General features: G+C 42.9%; 1 protein-coding gene across 1 annotated transcript in view; it reads right to left on the reverse strand.

Moving 5' to 3' along the window:
* Positions 1–15,013, reverse strand: part of LOC121574209 (autism susceptibility gene 2 protein-like) — a 23,196-nt gene extending 8,183 nt beyond the window's left edge. The window contains exons 1-6 of the mRNA XM_045222688.1: positions 14,954–15,013; positions 10,625–10,831; positions 2,524–2,572; positions 560–813; positions 179–395; positions 1–17 (exon numbers count right to left, since the gene is read on the reverse strand). The exon at positions 1–17 is cut by the window's left edge and continues 237 nt beyond it. Coding sequence (XP_045078623.1) covers positions 1–17; positions 179–395; positions 560–813; positions 2,524–2,572; positions 10,625–10,831; positions 14,954–15,013 — 804 coding nt within the window. The remainder of the gene's footprint in view (positions 18–178; positions 396–559; positions 814–2,523; positions 2,573–10,624; positions 10,832–14,953) is intronic.
* Between the last annotated feature and the right edge of the window lie 359 nt (positions 15,014–15,372).

Here is a 15,372-nt window from a genome sequence, read left to right on the forward strand (position 1 = left end):
GCGAAGCAGGTCGTGCTCTGTTGTGGGGGAGAGGTGCGAGGTTAAAGGCCATACTCTATGATGACTACTGCTCTTTCTCACCCACAACCCCTATCACCACCTACACCTGTTGTACATTAAACACCAATGTATCCTATATTGCTCCTTCAATATCTCCTTTACTGTTCATGCCTCTTACCTGAGCAGCCTGCTCCAGTGGACCGTCCTACGGTGCCGTTGGTTGGTAATCCCACAGGGCTAGTGAACACGGCAGGGCGGCGATGCCCGTGACCTGGCAGGAAGAAGTGGGGTGTGGTCAGCTCTGAGACAGACAGGGGGAGGGCCGGCGAGGGAGAAGAATGGCGCCCGAGGTGGGGGGATGGGGGAGGGTTCGCTTGCGGGACCCCTCTATGCTGCTGTGGAGAGGAGAAAGGAAAGGTTGTAAATAAATATCAACCTCCTCTAGGATATAGTATTATTAAATGGTTTGAACAAGTCCAGTCAATGCCATGTCCTACCTGTTGTGGAGACCAATGTACAGGGGATGGCCCTGGTGATGTGACAATGGTTCTCTCTTGACCTGGGATAGGCCTGGCCCTGGCAGAGTTGGCGTGGTCGGGTTGTGAGGGGACGTCCTCTCCTTCTTTACATACACAGCAGGAGGTGGGGTGGTGGTGAGAGGAGCTGCAGGGGCAGGGCTGCCTGCAGGCTGAGAGCCAGGGGCGGGGCTGGCAGCGGGCAGATCAAGGGGTGAGTCGCTGCTCTGCTCTTGGCTGCGTTGTAGACCTGACACTCTGGCAGAGCTGCACACCTTCGCCTCATCAACACCTATGTCTATTACCAACAAGAGAACATAGGTTACTAACCACAGTTTGACAGAACTGACAGAGTCATTTAATATTCTTTCCCACTTCAGATAAATACTGACACTGATGTGCCCATGCTTAGCTGAAACAACCTTCAGTCAGAGTGGTGAATAGCTCCTAATCGCTGTTGTACTAGGCCTACTTCTAGAAACAACAAATGAAGCAACTAACGAGCAGCTTCATAACAGCCAGTGGGTTCATGTCTTTGGAAAATGAGCATGTTCATATTACAAAGTGCTTACAATTTGTTATTTGCACCATTAGATCTTCCATTCACTGCCAGAAAATGATCATTAAATTCAACAAACAGCCTATTTCCCAGCACCAAACACAACCCTAGTCTCTATTCCCTGCAGTCTTTGAGCTCTGACAAGAGCCGAGGGCCCTAGGGAGAGACTAGTGGTGTGTTTACCATTATTTGTAATCATAACGTTCAATAGGCTGAACTCCAGATGGCTTATTGGGAGACTGAAGAGACCTCCAAAGCAAACAACAAATGCCCTCTCCAAAGCCCACCACAAGCAGCTTGGAGGTAGGGAGAGTTAAATGGGGAGCTCCTAATCACGTTCACACAAGGCATATTAAACCCCTGGCTCAGCTCTAAAAAGGTTCTCACCGCCAGCCAGCCGGTGGGATTAGAGCAGGCTTTATGCTGCCTGGCCCTGGATGTGCGTCTCCTCTTGGCTTTTACAAGCCAAATGAGTTTGAGAAATCGTGGGTTTTGAAGGGAACACAATCTATCAAGCTGCCCCTATAAGGCCAAACACCTCAGTCGGGTAAAGAATACTGAATGGGAACAACACCATTCAGTGATGTTGCTTTCAGCACCATTCTTTTGGGTGAAAATTGCATTTAATTGTTGAATTTCAGCACAGGAGGCTGCAGAGTGGAAAATGGCTCATAATAATGGCCGGAACAGAGCCAATGGAATTGCATCAAACACCTGGAAACCATGTGTTTGATGTATTTGATACCATTTCATTAATTCCACTCCAGTCATTACCACAAGCCCGTTCTCCCCAATTAAGCTGCCACCAACCTCCTGTGAATTTCAGCTATAGTTAGATCACAATATGGAATTGATGGTAAGGATGATAATAGGGAACATTGCAGTAGATTACAAAATTGCTTGAGCCAATAGTCTCATTGAGCATGAAGTGTGACTAACCCGTTCCTAGCCCCAACAAAGCAGCTAAGCCACTGGGAGTGGAGGTTCAATCCAATTCATAGCTAAAATGTTGTGTAGAAAACATTTATCAACTATTTCACGCAACTCAACACATATACAAATGCACAAATATCTCTGACAAAACACTGCATCATTATTCGGTTTTACTTCCAATATAATAAATCCCTCTAGCGCAGAGACTTTCCACAGGGTAAAGTAACGTTCGATGTCATTCCCACATTGTGTAATTAAGAGCAAGTATGTGAGTATCCTAAAATGACAAAGGCCATAACACTTTGACAACAATTTGGTAATACTTGATAACTGTGTGGCTTGAAAGAGGATGTTTCCCTTAGTCGAGTGAACAGAAATGGAATGCCATAAAAAGCATGTCAAGTGCATGTCACTAAGAGAGACATATCTATTCTGTAAATAACAACAGCTAAACGAGGACAGAGAGTCAAAAGCATACATGCGAAGTACCAAAAGATCCAGAGGAAATATTCTTACCAGTAGTTTTCCTTAGTGTGAAGAGTTTATCAGACCCAATCCCTGAAACCTGAGTTAAAATGAGAAAAGAAAGAAAATAACAAAAATGTTAGCCTAATTAGAGGCTAAATGAGGATTTTGTAGGTGCCGGTAGTGGAACTGTCCAGAAAAGTGCTTGCTTTTCCATCTTTAACAGCACTCTATCAACAGGACTGTTCTGTATACTGGCTCTTGTTCCACTCCCAGACTCGATGTGCGCTTTGTCACTCAAGGTGGGTGTGTTCAATTTCCCAATGAATGTAAATGAGATCAGAGGGACAAAAGGTGAGCCATAACTATTGGTGAACCCAGTCCAAAGTTTCGAAATGAACTGAATGAGATTAAATCGAAACCATTCTTAAATAATTTAATGTAGTACGTGACAGCTCAATGAAAGCATCTTGTTGACAGGAGAATAAAAAGCATCTCAACATAGATTACATATTAAGACGTAATTTATGTAATCAGTCATATTTCCCTGTAAGAGCACTCACTAGAAATATACATAAATGCCCATGACATTTACCTTGTGAAAAACTAATTAGAAAATAGATGAGACAAATTAAGTTAGTGAGTATCTTTTTTTTATTGTATTTTTTTTAATTTTAATTTAGGGGGTAGATCAGTTAGTGAGTATCTTATTACAATCAATAAATTACATTACCAACAGTCTGTTTCTGATTACATTGCTGAATATTGGCCAGATTATAATAACAGGCAGCAAAGGACACACACACATGCACGCACACACACACGGACACGCACACACAAACTAGACTAATTAGCCATTTTCACTTGAATAATATATGTGGTGAGATCATCTTTAAACTTTATGTTCTTTGTAAAGTCATAGGGATGCTGTGAAACCACCTGATTATAAACTAATGGCATCAAATAAAGACGAATCAAACCGACCAGACTCAATTGCTAAATCAAATTGTTGATTTACTGGGTCTGAACTCAGCTGAAATTCAGCTGTGTTAAACCATCATGAGGTTCCTTTGATGTTGCAAATGTAAGGACCTTTTTCCAGATATTCCTGGAATCCATCAGTCGATTAACAACCTTGCAAAATGCCACAATACTGTAATCTGGTTCATATGACCTCTATCATGAGTTCAATTTCAAGTTTTGGAGCCTCCAGATTTAATTTCAGGTTTCTGACAAAGTAAATAGATCATATGGAGGAAACAAGAGACAAGTTGTTATTATCAGAACGTCTTGACTTTCGTAAGAAGGCCTAATGATATTCACAGTGTAATCAAGTTATCTTCAGCAAATTCCTTAGATCAAATCCAATAATGAAATCAAAGAGAGCTGGTATTATTAACATGTAGACATTTATAACAAGGTTAAATGAGTATAATGTCCTCGGACACACAGACTGAACCTATCACTCACAAACCAGTAACAAAACACAAGTTAGAGTTATTTGTGGCCATTTACCCTACTTGACTTCGACTACAGTGAGGGAAACAAGTATTTGATCCCCTGCTGATTTTGTACCTTTGCCCACTGACAAAGACATGATCAGTCTAATTTTAATGGTAGGTTTATTTGAACAGTGAGAGACAGAATAACAACAAAACAATCCAGAAAAACGCATGTCAAAAATGTTATGAATTGATTTGCATTTAAATTAGGGAAATAAGTATTTGACCCCTCTGCAAAACATGACTTAGTACTTGGTGGCAAAACCCTTGTTGGCAATCACAGAGGTCAGATGTTTCTTGTAGTTGGCCACCAGGTTTGCACACATCTCATGAGGGATTTTGTCCCACTCCTCTTTGCAGATCTTCTCCAAGTCATTAAGGTTTCGAGGCTGACGTTTGGCAACTCGAACCTTCAGCTCCCTCCACAGATTTTCTATGGGATTAAGGTCTGGAGACTGGCTAGGCCACTCCAGGACCATAATGTGCTTCTTCTTGAGCCACTCCTTTGTTGCCTTGGCCGTGTGTTTTGGGTCATTGTCATGCCCATCCACGACCCATTTTCAATGCCCTGGCTGAGGGAAGGAGGTTCTCACCCAAGATTTGACGGTACATGGCCCCGTCTATCGTCCCTTTGATGCGGTGAAGTTGTCCTGTCCCCTTAGCAGAAAAACACCCCCAAAGCATAATGTTTCCACCTCCATGTTTGACGGTGGGGGTGGTGTTCTTGGGGTCATAGGCAGCATTCCTCCTCCTTCAAACACGGCAAGTTGAGTTGATGCCAAAGAGCTCAATTTTGGTCTCATCTGACCACAACACTTTCACCCAGTTCTCCTCTGAATCATTCAGATGTTCATTGGCAAACTTCAGACGGGCATGTATATGCGCTTTCTTGAGCAGGGGAACCTTGCGGGCGCTCCAGGATTTCAGTCCTTCATGGCGTAGTGTGTTACCAATTGTGTTCTTGGTGACTATGGTCCCAGCTGCCTTGAGATCATTGACAAGATCCTCCCGTGTAGTTCTGGGCTGATTCCTCACCGTTCTCATGATCATTGCAACTCCACGAGGTGAGATCTTGCATGGAGCCCCAGGCCGAGGGAGATTGACAATTATTTTGTGTTTCTTCCATTTGCGAATAATCGCACCAACTGTTGTCACCTTCTCACCAAGCTGCTTGGCGATGGTCCTGTAGCCCATTCCAGCCGTGTGTAGGTCTACAATCTTGTCCCTGACATCCTTGGAGAGCTCTTTGGTCTTGGCCATGGTGGAGAGTTTGGAATCTGATTGATTGATTGCTTCTGTGGACAGGTGTCTTTTATACAGGTAACAAACTGAGATTAGGAGCACTCCCTTTAAGAGTGTGCTCCTAATCTCAGCTCGTTACCTGTATAAAAGACACCTGGGAGCCAGAAATCTTTCTGATTGAGAGGGGGTCAAATACTTATTTCCCTCATTAAAATGCAAATCAATTTCTAACATTTTTGACATGCGTTTTTTCTGGATTTTTTTGTTGTTATTCTGTCTCTCACTGTTCAAATAAACCTACCATTAAAATTATAGATTGATCTTTTTTTTTTTTTTTTTTTTTTTTGGGAGGGGGGGGTATATCAGCTTAATATTGCAGATAGATTGTAACTTCCATCAATGTAATTGTCTGCATCACTTCCAATCCCCCATGCTTTATATATATATATATATATATATATATATTGTGATGTCACGAGAGGCTGTGTCCTGGAGGGACGTTACATCCCCTGAGGTGGCTGCAAACCCAGACAGCTATGGCTCCATCTGCTGGTATGGTCGGGAACTCCACCCCTCTATGGCCAATCTTCCCACGCAGCTGAAACAAATGAGGAGCTGATGAGCTGAAGGTTTGGGAAGGGAAGAGACACACTGAGAGGGAGTGTGTGGGTTGTGAAGTAACACGGTCTCCAAGCGGGGCTCTCTGGAGGACAAGAGTGCTGCACGTCCACTTCCATGAGGAATATAAGGATTTGGAGATACTTACCTTTGGGAAATACTCACCTTTGGATATATGCACCTGTGGAAATCCGTGTGGGACATTTGGAAGGACGTTTTGCTGGGTTGGCCACTAGCTGCAACGTGGAATACAGTAAGGCTGGGGAAAAGTTATTTGAGCGAGGGAGAGTTATGATTTTGGATGTGGAAGAGACATCCCTGAACTGTTAACCCTTAAGAGCCACCAGAGAACAGAATTGTGTTATAATTTTGTTAGTTTCCCAAGACCTTTAATAAAATCCTTGTTTTGGTTGAACCTGGTCTCCTTGCACTACTTGAGCAATCCCGCTGAAAGCTGTGTAGCCTCTCGTGACATCACAATATATATACATATACACATATACATATATATATATACATACATACATACATACATACATACATACATACACACATACATATATATAGACTGATCTTTTATTTGTCAGTGGGCAAACGTACAAAATCAGCAGGGGATCAAATACTTTTTTCCCTCACTGTATGTCCCCAAAATAGCTTGAGGACCAACACTGAGACTAAAGACATCCCACACACTGTTTACGCTGCCCTTATGTAAATAAAATGGTCAGCCAAAAGACCTGACCCCATCACAACCCTCTCTGGCATTTGGAGGACCCCCTTCCTCTCAGTGCAATACAGCCTGGCCAGTTGACAGCGCAGATGGGAATACATGTGTAACCGGTGTGAAATGACTAGCTAGTAAGCGGTGCGCGCTAGTAGCGTTTCAATCGGTGATGTCGCTTGCTCTGAGACCTTGAAGTAGTTGTGGAGCGATAAGTAACGGTGCTTCGTGGGTGGCTGTTGTCTGTGTGCAGAGGGTTCCTGGTTCAAGCCAGGTTGGGGCGAGGAGAGGGACGGAAGCAATACTGTTACACATGGTTGAATGACAGAACATGTAGAGCACTGATAACTTATTATCAGTGATAACAGTTGTGAAAAGTGAGAATGTTTATCTTGCCTTGTCATCGATGTCACTCTCACTGTCACACTGCGTGAGAAAGGATGTAAAACACTGCATTAATTCATGAGAATGTATCAACACCTTCATCCATCACAAACACTCAAACTGGAAGAGAGTTGTTTACATTTCTGCTATGATCTGCCTACAGTCATATCAATATTACCCACAGGAACAAAAAGTGTTATTATCTGTCGAGAGATTATAATGAGACCTTGATTCAAGGTCATGACCCGTGTTTTGGGTGACACCTCCATGTTTACTCATACTCTATTGGCAGGGAGAGAACAGCAGTGGATACCGCAAGACTAGAGGCAGTAGCATGAAGTCATAAGATAACGGCGATTCAATAGCTGGCAGTGTCCTGCATATTATCCATATTACAATTAGATCAGTGCTTAACAGCCTGATAAAGAGCCTTCTTTCCTCCTTTGAAAAATATTATTTTATTTAAATCTCATTCCTGCTTACTTAGGCTTCTTTATTTGTGTGCCAACAGATGGTAATATGAATCCCTGCTGGAAGCCAACGAGTCGGTTTGAAAGATCCCAATAGTTCCTGGTACTGTATTGTACTGTATGTCTGTGACTGATGGGTGTTTACAGTAAGCTCCACAGCAGTATTTATCTTCATTAACTAAGTTTTCATTACAATATTCTGTTACATGAAAACATGTCTTGAAATAAATTCACATCACATGTAAATGCAATCAGTCTCTATTAGTTAATCTGGCACAAATGTGTAAATCGAACCATTACGCTAATTAAAAAATAAGATTGTGGATGAAGAAACTTGACTCCAATCATTTAATTTAGTATGTTCAATGAAATCTTGATAAATATGTGCTGTATTTACAAATAATGCATAAAGAAACATTGAGATTCATTGAGATCAACTAATCATGGTTAGATTAGGACTAAAAACTGTGGTTATGTCTAGTACTAATATCACAAAAACAGTCTGTTTACAAATCGAGAGAGAGAGAGCGAAAGAGAGAGAATTATTATCCATTATGTCTGTCACCTTGTTCCTAGTGACAGACTTGTGTTTAACTGCTGGGTGAATTGAACTGTCTGCTCGAAGGGATTCATCATGCCAGGCGACACAGCAACACAACTGTGAGCTACTATGTCAGCCAGTCAATTTATACTGAAACCACTGATAACTCATGTGTCAAGTCCTGCTCACTGTCAACATGTCAAGATTACTCAGATCCACAAATCACTAATCCATGTTGACATGACACCTGTTTAGCTACATTACTAAATATCAGCCTGTTAGCTTTTGAGAACATTTTGTCACAGACTGTTCTTGTTCTCAAAATGCATAAGATAATCACTGACCCGGTTTTGCCCTCATACTCTGAGAATGACCATATGCAGATCATGGACATTAATTCTGTCAGAAAGGATTGAAGTCACTCACCGAATATCCCCGACTAGAGAATGAACTCTGTGGAAAGGAAGGATAATGTTAATGAGCAAGGGCTTATGATAGATTCTGATAAATGCCTTCTGTAATCACTCAATATGATGTTGTTTGCACACAAACATCCATTTATCCAGACAACACTGCTCATACCGCACTATGGTGTTCTTTGGAGTTGCTTCTCTGAGGCATGCCCTGTGTTTTGGTGACTTCAGCTCTGTCTTGCCTTCCCAGAAGCCCCTTCACCTGAGGGACAGACCAATTATCTTCCGTTCTTTGAGTTCAGGGTTATCTACATAACATTGAATTGGTAGACAGTGAATGTATCAACCCAGAAGAGAATCTGGACCACCAGAGGGCACTGTTGTATTACAGACATCAGTGAGTGATCACACATCAGTGAGGACATCCATTTCAATGACACAGTTAACCTGATTTAAAACAAGCAGAGATGATGTCCAGACTCATTGACTGACCGTGATGGGCAATTAGCACTAGGCCTGGGTCTGGCCCATCTGAGAGCCGGAGGCAACATGAATGCAGGTATACAGCGCATTCATAAATAGGCGCACGCACACATAAACGCATGCACACACACACACGGATAAACGCGTGCACGCACAAATGCACACACACACACACACACACATACCATTGTGTTGGAATGGAAATCTTGAATGACAGATCCATGCAGCATAATGCATATTCAAATATTAATTCAGGAAAGAACAAGAGAGAAATTATATTGACTGAAAGCTTAGCACGTAGTGATGATGACACAGGAACAGTATGAAAAAAATGTATGCACTCACTAACTGTAAGTTGCTCTGGATAAGAGCGTCTGCTAAATGACTAAAATGTAAAATGTATTGATCTGAGGTTTGATGGTTTAAAGCTACCGTTCCATTGCATTCAGCCCGTTCCCGTAGTGTTGGCTGCTACACTTCACTGCTTTGACAGTCCAGCCCAGGACACTGCCTTCTTCTGTGTGTGTGTTAGTGTAAAAACGATTCACTTAAATAGCATAGATGGTGTTTCACAGTGGCCGTGAACATGTCAAACATGCATCCTCCAGCAAAAGTCTCATGACTTGATTTGACACAGCCAGTGTGCTGTGTCAATGTGCAATGAGCTGCAGCAAAATACATGCTCTTTCTGGTGATCAGGTGAAACAGAAGAGAGGATGTTATCTGAGGTCCCTCTACTTCCTAGAGAGCACTCTAGAGGTTGCTTCAATGACACAATTTAACTGCTCTTGATTGAATGAAGTGTGCGTAGGTTTCATCCATTTCGTAGAGTAGATACCATCTACATACAGTGTGCTTAGATAAACAGTAAATTCAAGGAACAAAAGACACTTTGAAACAAACCCGATAATAGCTCTCTTCTGTATTGCATCGGAGGCTTCCATCCAACATACTGTTTTGCATACTGTTCAGTAGCGGAAACATCCACAAGCCAGGGGACATCTAGGCAATACCTTACAACAGGGATGTAGCTCAGTTGGTAGAGCATGGTGTTTGCAATGCCAGGGTTGTGGGTTCGATAAAAATAATGTATGCGCTAACTGTAAGTCGCTCTGGATAAGAGCGTCTGCTAAATGACTAAAATGTAAATGTAAGTAGTATGTGGTCTACACAAACAGATAAGGGTAGGGGAACTGGTTAGGCCAGGGACTGATATGGAAGCGGGCCTGTGTGTGTGTGTGCCTGGTGTGCTCTCTGTTACAAACACAGACATATCGTTGGCTGAGGAGGAAGCTCTTCACAAAGCACCTTATCTCATCACATATCTTTATTGGCCCTTGTTTCCTGTGTGGCTCCCCCCTGACTTCCTGCACAACAGACAGGCTTGTGCAAGGCAATTACTAGACCAGGATGGGAACCTTCGGAAATAAACCTGATAACAGAGTTCATTGACTGGCTGGTGCCAACAATTAACACCTAATGATGGAGACAGTTGTTTAAAACTGACAGAAACAGGATCGCCATTAGAAAAATAAAACTGTGGGATTGAAAGGGGATGACGTGAAACAGGAAGAAAGAACTCAAAATAAAACAAGCCTAGATTCTAAGTTACGCAAACAACCAAAAAGAATACATCCGCTGTAAGACCTCATTACTTCACTGGGCAAAACCCCCACACATGTGGACACACACATTACCAGGTAGACAGGTTTTGGTTTGTAGGAGAGCATATTCATTCAAAATATAATGAAGGTTAATACCACAGATCCAAAGGCTACCTGCTTGTTCTTCTTTGAGTTGTTTTTCACCTTCCCCCGCTCCTTCTCTCCATCCTGCTCATGTTCAAAGTCAGCTCCATTGTCAGTGAATCCATTCACAGGGATCTCAGCCCTCTCAGAAGCCTTTTGTTTCTTCAGCATCCGGCTCTCCCACTTCTTCTTACCCTCCTGCGACCTCAGGCTCTTTGTGGTCTTCCTCAGAGCCACCTACGAGAGAGCAAACACAAAAGAGGCTTAATATCTACAGCACAGAAAGAAAGAGACCTTGGTGTGGATGATGATAATGCTTTGACTGAATCAATATGACAAGGTGGCAAGGGAATCCTTGCTAAAACCTCAACAAATTAAATAAAAACCAATCTTAAAGACAAAGAGAATAGAAATAAAACCAAAGCTCATGATGCTTTGGTTTGTGTATTGAGGTCATATCCAATCTGGTCTCAGAGCATTTCATATTATGTTGTACTTAAATCTGAGACACTCCATTTGGTATTATATGTTACGTTTCGTATGGTATGTATTAATTTGTGTATGTCCATCACCCATTTTTAATTATATGTTATGAATTACAATTTGTATTATATGTTAGGATTTGCAAAACGTACAATATGTTACACATTTGCAAACATACTATATGTTACGAATTTGCAAAACATATGATATGTTTACGAATTCTAGCTAGGTAGCTAACGTTAGCTAGCTGGCTAATGTTAGCTAGGCTAGGGGTTAGGGTTAGGGGTTAGGGTTAAGGTTAGGGTTAAGTTTAGGAGTTAGGTTAAAGGGTTAAGGTTAGGGTAAGGGTTAGCTAAAAGGGTTAAGGGTTAGGGTTAGCTAACATGCTAAGTAGTTGCAAAGTAGCTAAAATGTAGTAAGTAGTTGAAAAGTTGCTAATTAGCTAAAGTTATCCATGATGAGATTCGAACTCGCAACCTTTGGGTTGCTAGACATTTGTGTTATACCCCCACCCATCAACTCCGACTAACCACCCTACTTTCGATTTTGCCTTAAGTAACCATCTGTCTTATGTAACCATATAAAATGTAACATATCATACTACTTTGAGTGTCCCAGATTTATGTTTACTATGTTATGTCTAGTATATGAGACCAGGCTGTCATATCCTATGAGTCAGGCCTGTGAGACTAGAATGTGGGCGGCCAGCTGCTGCCCATTGTCAGGCTGTGGATGTGGGGTCTGGTAGTCCGAGCTAAATGCCCTGTGCCCGGACTAACACCAGTGGCCTGGGGGGAGGTGAGAGGAGGGGGGGTTGCCTATGGCGTTGATACACATGCCATCAAGCACAGTGGAGGCAAGCAATAAACATGAACAAGAATCACTTACGGGTAATCTAAGACACAGATGTCTATGACAACTTGGAAAGGAGCAACGCAATAAATAAACCCCTACGCTGGTGGCTTTTTAGGGATTAGTTTTTTATTATAATTTTTTTTCCCACCTTTATTTAACCAGGTAAGCCAGTTGAGAACAAGTTCTCATTTACAACTGCGACCTGGCCAAGATAAAGCAAAGCAGTGCGATAAAAACAACAACACAGAGTTACATATGGCGTAAACAAAACATAAAGTCAAAAATACAAACAGAAAATATATATACAGTGTGTGTGAATGTAGTAAGTTATGGAGGTAAGGCAATAAATAAGCCATAGTGCAAAATAGTTACAATTTCGTATTAACACTGGAATGATAGATGTGCAAAAGATGATGTGCAAATAGAGATACTGGGGTGCAAATGAGCAAAATAAATAACAATATAGGGATGAGGTAGTTGGGTGGGCTAATTTCAGAATGGCTGTGTACAGGTGCAGTGATCGGTAAGGTGCTCTGACAACTGACGCTTAAAGTTAGTGAGGGAGATAAGAGTCTCCAGCTTCAGAGATTTTTGCAGTTCGTTCCAGTCATTGGCAGCAGAGAACTGGAAGGAATGGCGGCCAAAGGAGGTGTTGGCTTTGGGGATGACCAGTGAGATATACCTGCTGGAGCGCAGACTACGGGTGGGTGTTGCTATGGTGACCAGTGAACTAAGGTAAGATGGGGATTTGCCTAGCAGTGATTTATAGATGACCTGGAGCCAGTGGGTTTGGCGACGAATATGTAGTGAGGGCCAGCCAACGAGAGCATACAGGTCACAATGGTGGGTAGTATATGGGGCATTGGTGACAAAACGGATAGCACTGTGATAGACTACATCCAATTTGCTGAGTAGAGTGTTGGAGGCTATTTTGTAAATGACATCGCCGAAGTCAAGGATCGGTAGGATAGTCAGTTTTACGAGGGCATGTTTTGCAGCATGAGTGAAGGAGGCTTTGTTGCGAAATAGGAAGCCGATTCTAGATCTAACTTTTGATTGGAGATGCTTAATGTGAGTCTGGAAGGAGAGTTTACAGTCTAACCAGACACCTAGGTATTTGTAGTTGTCCACATACTCTAGGTCAGACCTGCCGAGAGTAGTGATTCTAGTTGGGTGGGCGGGTGCAAGCAGCGTTCGGTTGAAGAGCATGCATTTAGTTTTACTAGTGTTTAAGAGTAGTTGGAGGCTACGGAAGGAGTGTTTTATGGCGTTGAAGCTCGTTTGGAGGTTTGTTAACACAGTGTCCAATGAAGGGCCAGATGTATACAAAATGGTGTCGTCCGCATAGAGGTGGATCCGAGCTTCACCAGCAGCAAGAGCAACATCATTGATATATACGGAGAATAGAGTCGGCCCGAGAATTGAACCCTGTGGCACCCCCATTGAGACGGCCAGAGGTCCAGACAACAGGCCCTCCGATTTGACACATTGAACTCTATCTGAGAAGTAGTTGGTGAACCAGGTGAGGCAGTCATTAGAGAAACCAAGGCTATTTAGTCTGCCAATAAGAATGCGGTGGTTGACAGAGTCGAAAGCCTTGGCCAGGTCGATGAAGACGGCTGCGCAGTACTGTCTTTTATCGATCGCGGTTATAATATCGTTTAGGACCTTGAGCGTGGCTGAGGTGCACCCATGACCAGCTCGGAAACCGGATTGCATAGCGGAGAAGGTATGGTGGGATTCGAAATGGTCGGTGATCTGTTTGTTAACTTGGCTTTCAAATACTTTCGAAAGGCAGGGCAGGATGGATATAGGTCTGTAACAGTTTGGATCTAGAGTGTCACCCCCTTTGAAGAGGCAGCTTTCCAATCTCTGGGGATCTCAGACGTTACAAAAGAGAGGTTGAACAGGCTAGAAATAGGTGTTGCGACAATTTCGGCGGCTAATTTTAGAAAGAAAGGGTCCATATTGTCTAGCCCAGCTGATTTGTAGGGGTCCAGATTTTTCAGCTCTTTCAGAACATCAGCTGTCTGAATTTGTGTGAAGGAGAAGCGGGGGGGGCATGGGCAAGTTGCAGCGGAGGGTGCAAAGCTGGTGGCCGGGGTAGTGGTAGCCAGGTGGAAAGCATGGCCAGCAGTAGCAAAATCTTTGTTGAAATTCTCGATTATTGTAGATTTATCGGTGGTGACAGTGTTTCCTAGCCTCAGTGCAGTGGGCAGTTGGGAGGAGGTGCTCTTATTTTCCATGGACTTTACAGTGTCCCAGAACTTTTTGGAGTTAGTGCTACAGGATGCAAATTTCTGTTTGAAAAAGCTAGCCTTTGCTTTCCTAACTGATTGTGTATATTGGTTCCTGACTTCCCTGAAAAGTTGCATATCGCGGGGGCTGTTCGATGCTAATGCAGTACGCCACAGTTGTTCAATGGAAACTAACTAATCTCACTTACCCAACGAGTGTGAACTGTGAGCATTCCCTGCTGAGCGTCCCCCCTGCCTACAGCTTCAGCTATCCATGAAAACAACTGATCTAATGGTACAAGTGTAAAGTGCTACCTTGAGTTAATCTCCAAAACCATTGCCATAGTGATATTAATATTCATGGTGCTGCTGAAAGACTAGCGGCGTGAGGTAAATTATGTCTTATTCTGTTTCTCCACCTCCCTGGACTGTTACACAGCCTGTCTGATCAAAACAATCACAGCTAGCTTGGCTCTGAATTAGCATCAGGTGTACACATCTGTGGAGAGGCAGGGGGAAAGGGGGAGAAAGGAGGAAGAGAGAAATATCCAAAACCAAATACCAAACAAGGGGTGAATGAGAGAGAGTGGGTGAAAATAATCTGGGGTAGATCCGTTTTGCCAACTACACTGTATAGAATAGGGTGAACCCAGCTAAATCCAGGTTTGCGGTGTGCATGGCTTTGAGAATAAACACTGGATCTAAGTCCCAGGTAAAGCCCAGCGGCTTACAAAGGATTCAGTGGATGGAATGCTCTCATCTAGTTCCACTATCACAGCTGTACCTCCATCCATTCACTCTCACCATCCATGAAGCCACCAGTGAATATGGCAGTAACATGCATGTTATAACACAGTCTATCCTCAATTAACAGAATACATGAGAATCAAGCTATTAACAGCTCATGTGCCACAGCCTCTGCAGTCAGACCTTACATATGAGCTCTCACTAGGCAGCTGAACACACCCTGGGCCTGGACTGCAAATGTTCCACAAAGGACATGAGATACAAGAGGCCAGAGAAACAAGGGGGGGATGTTATGCTATTCAAATCCAATTTGTGTCTGCGGGAAGACAGTGCAAAGGGCATACAATCAGCTAATGCCACAGTAAGTGCTGCTTCAGCCTCCATTAACTGCTCTGCAAAGGTGCAACACAAGTAGGGGTACAACAGAGAGTCAGTCAGTTAATTGTATAAAGCTAA

Source organism: Coregonus clupeaformis, chromosome 9 (assembly GCF_020615455.1).
Source record: "Coregonus clupeaformis isolate EN_2021a chromosome 9, ASM2061545v1, whole genome shotgun sequence".
Lineage (NCBI taxonomy): Eukaryota > Metazoa > Chordata > Actinopteri > Salmoniformes > Salmonidae > Coregonus > Coregonus clupeaformis.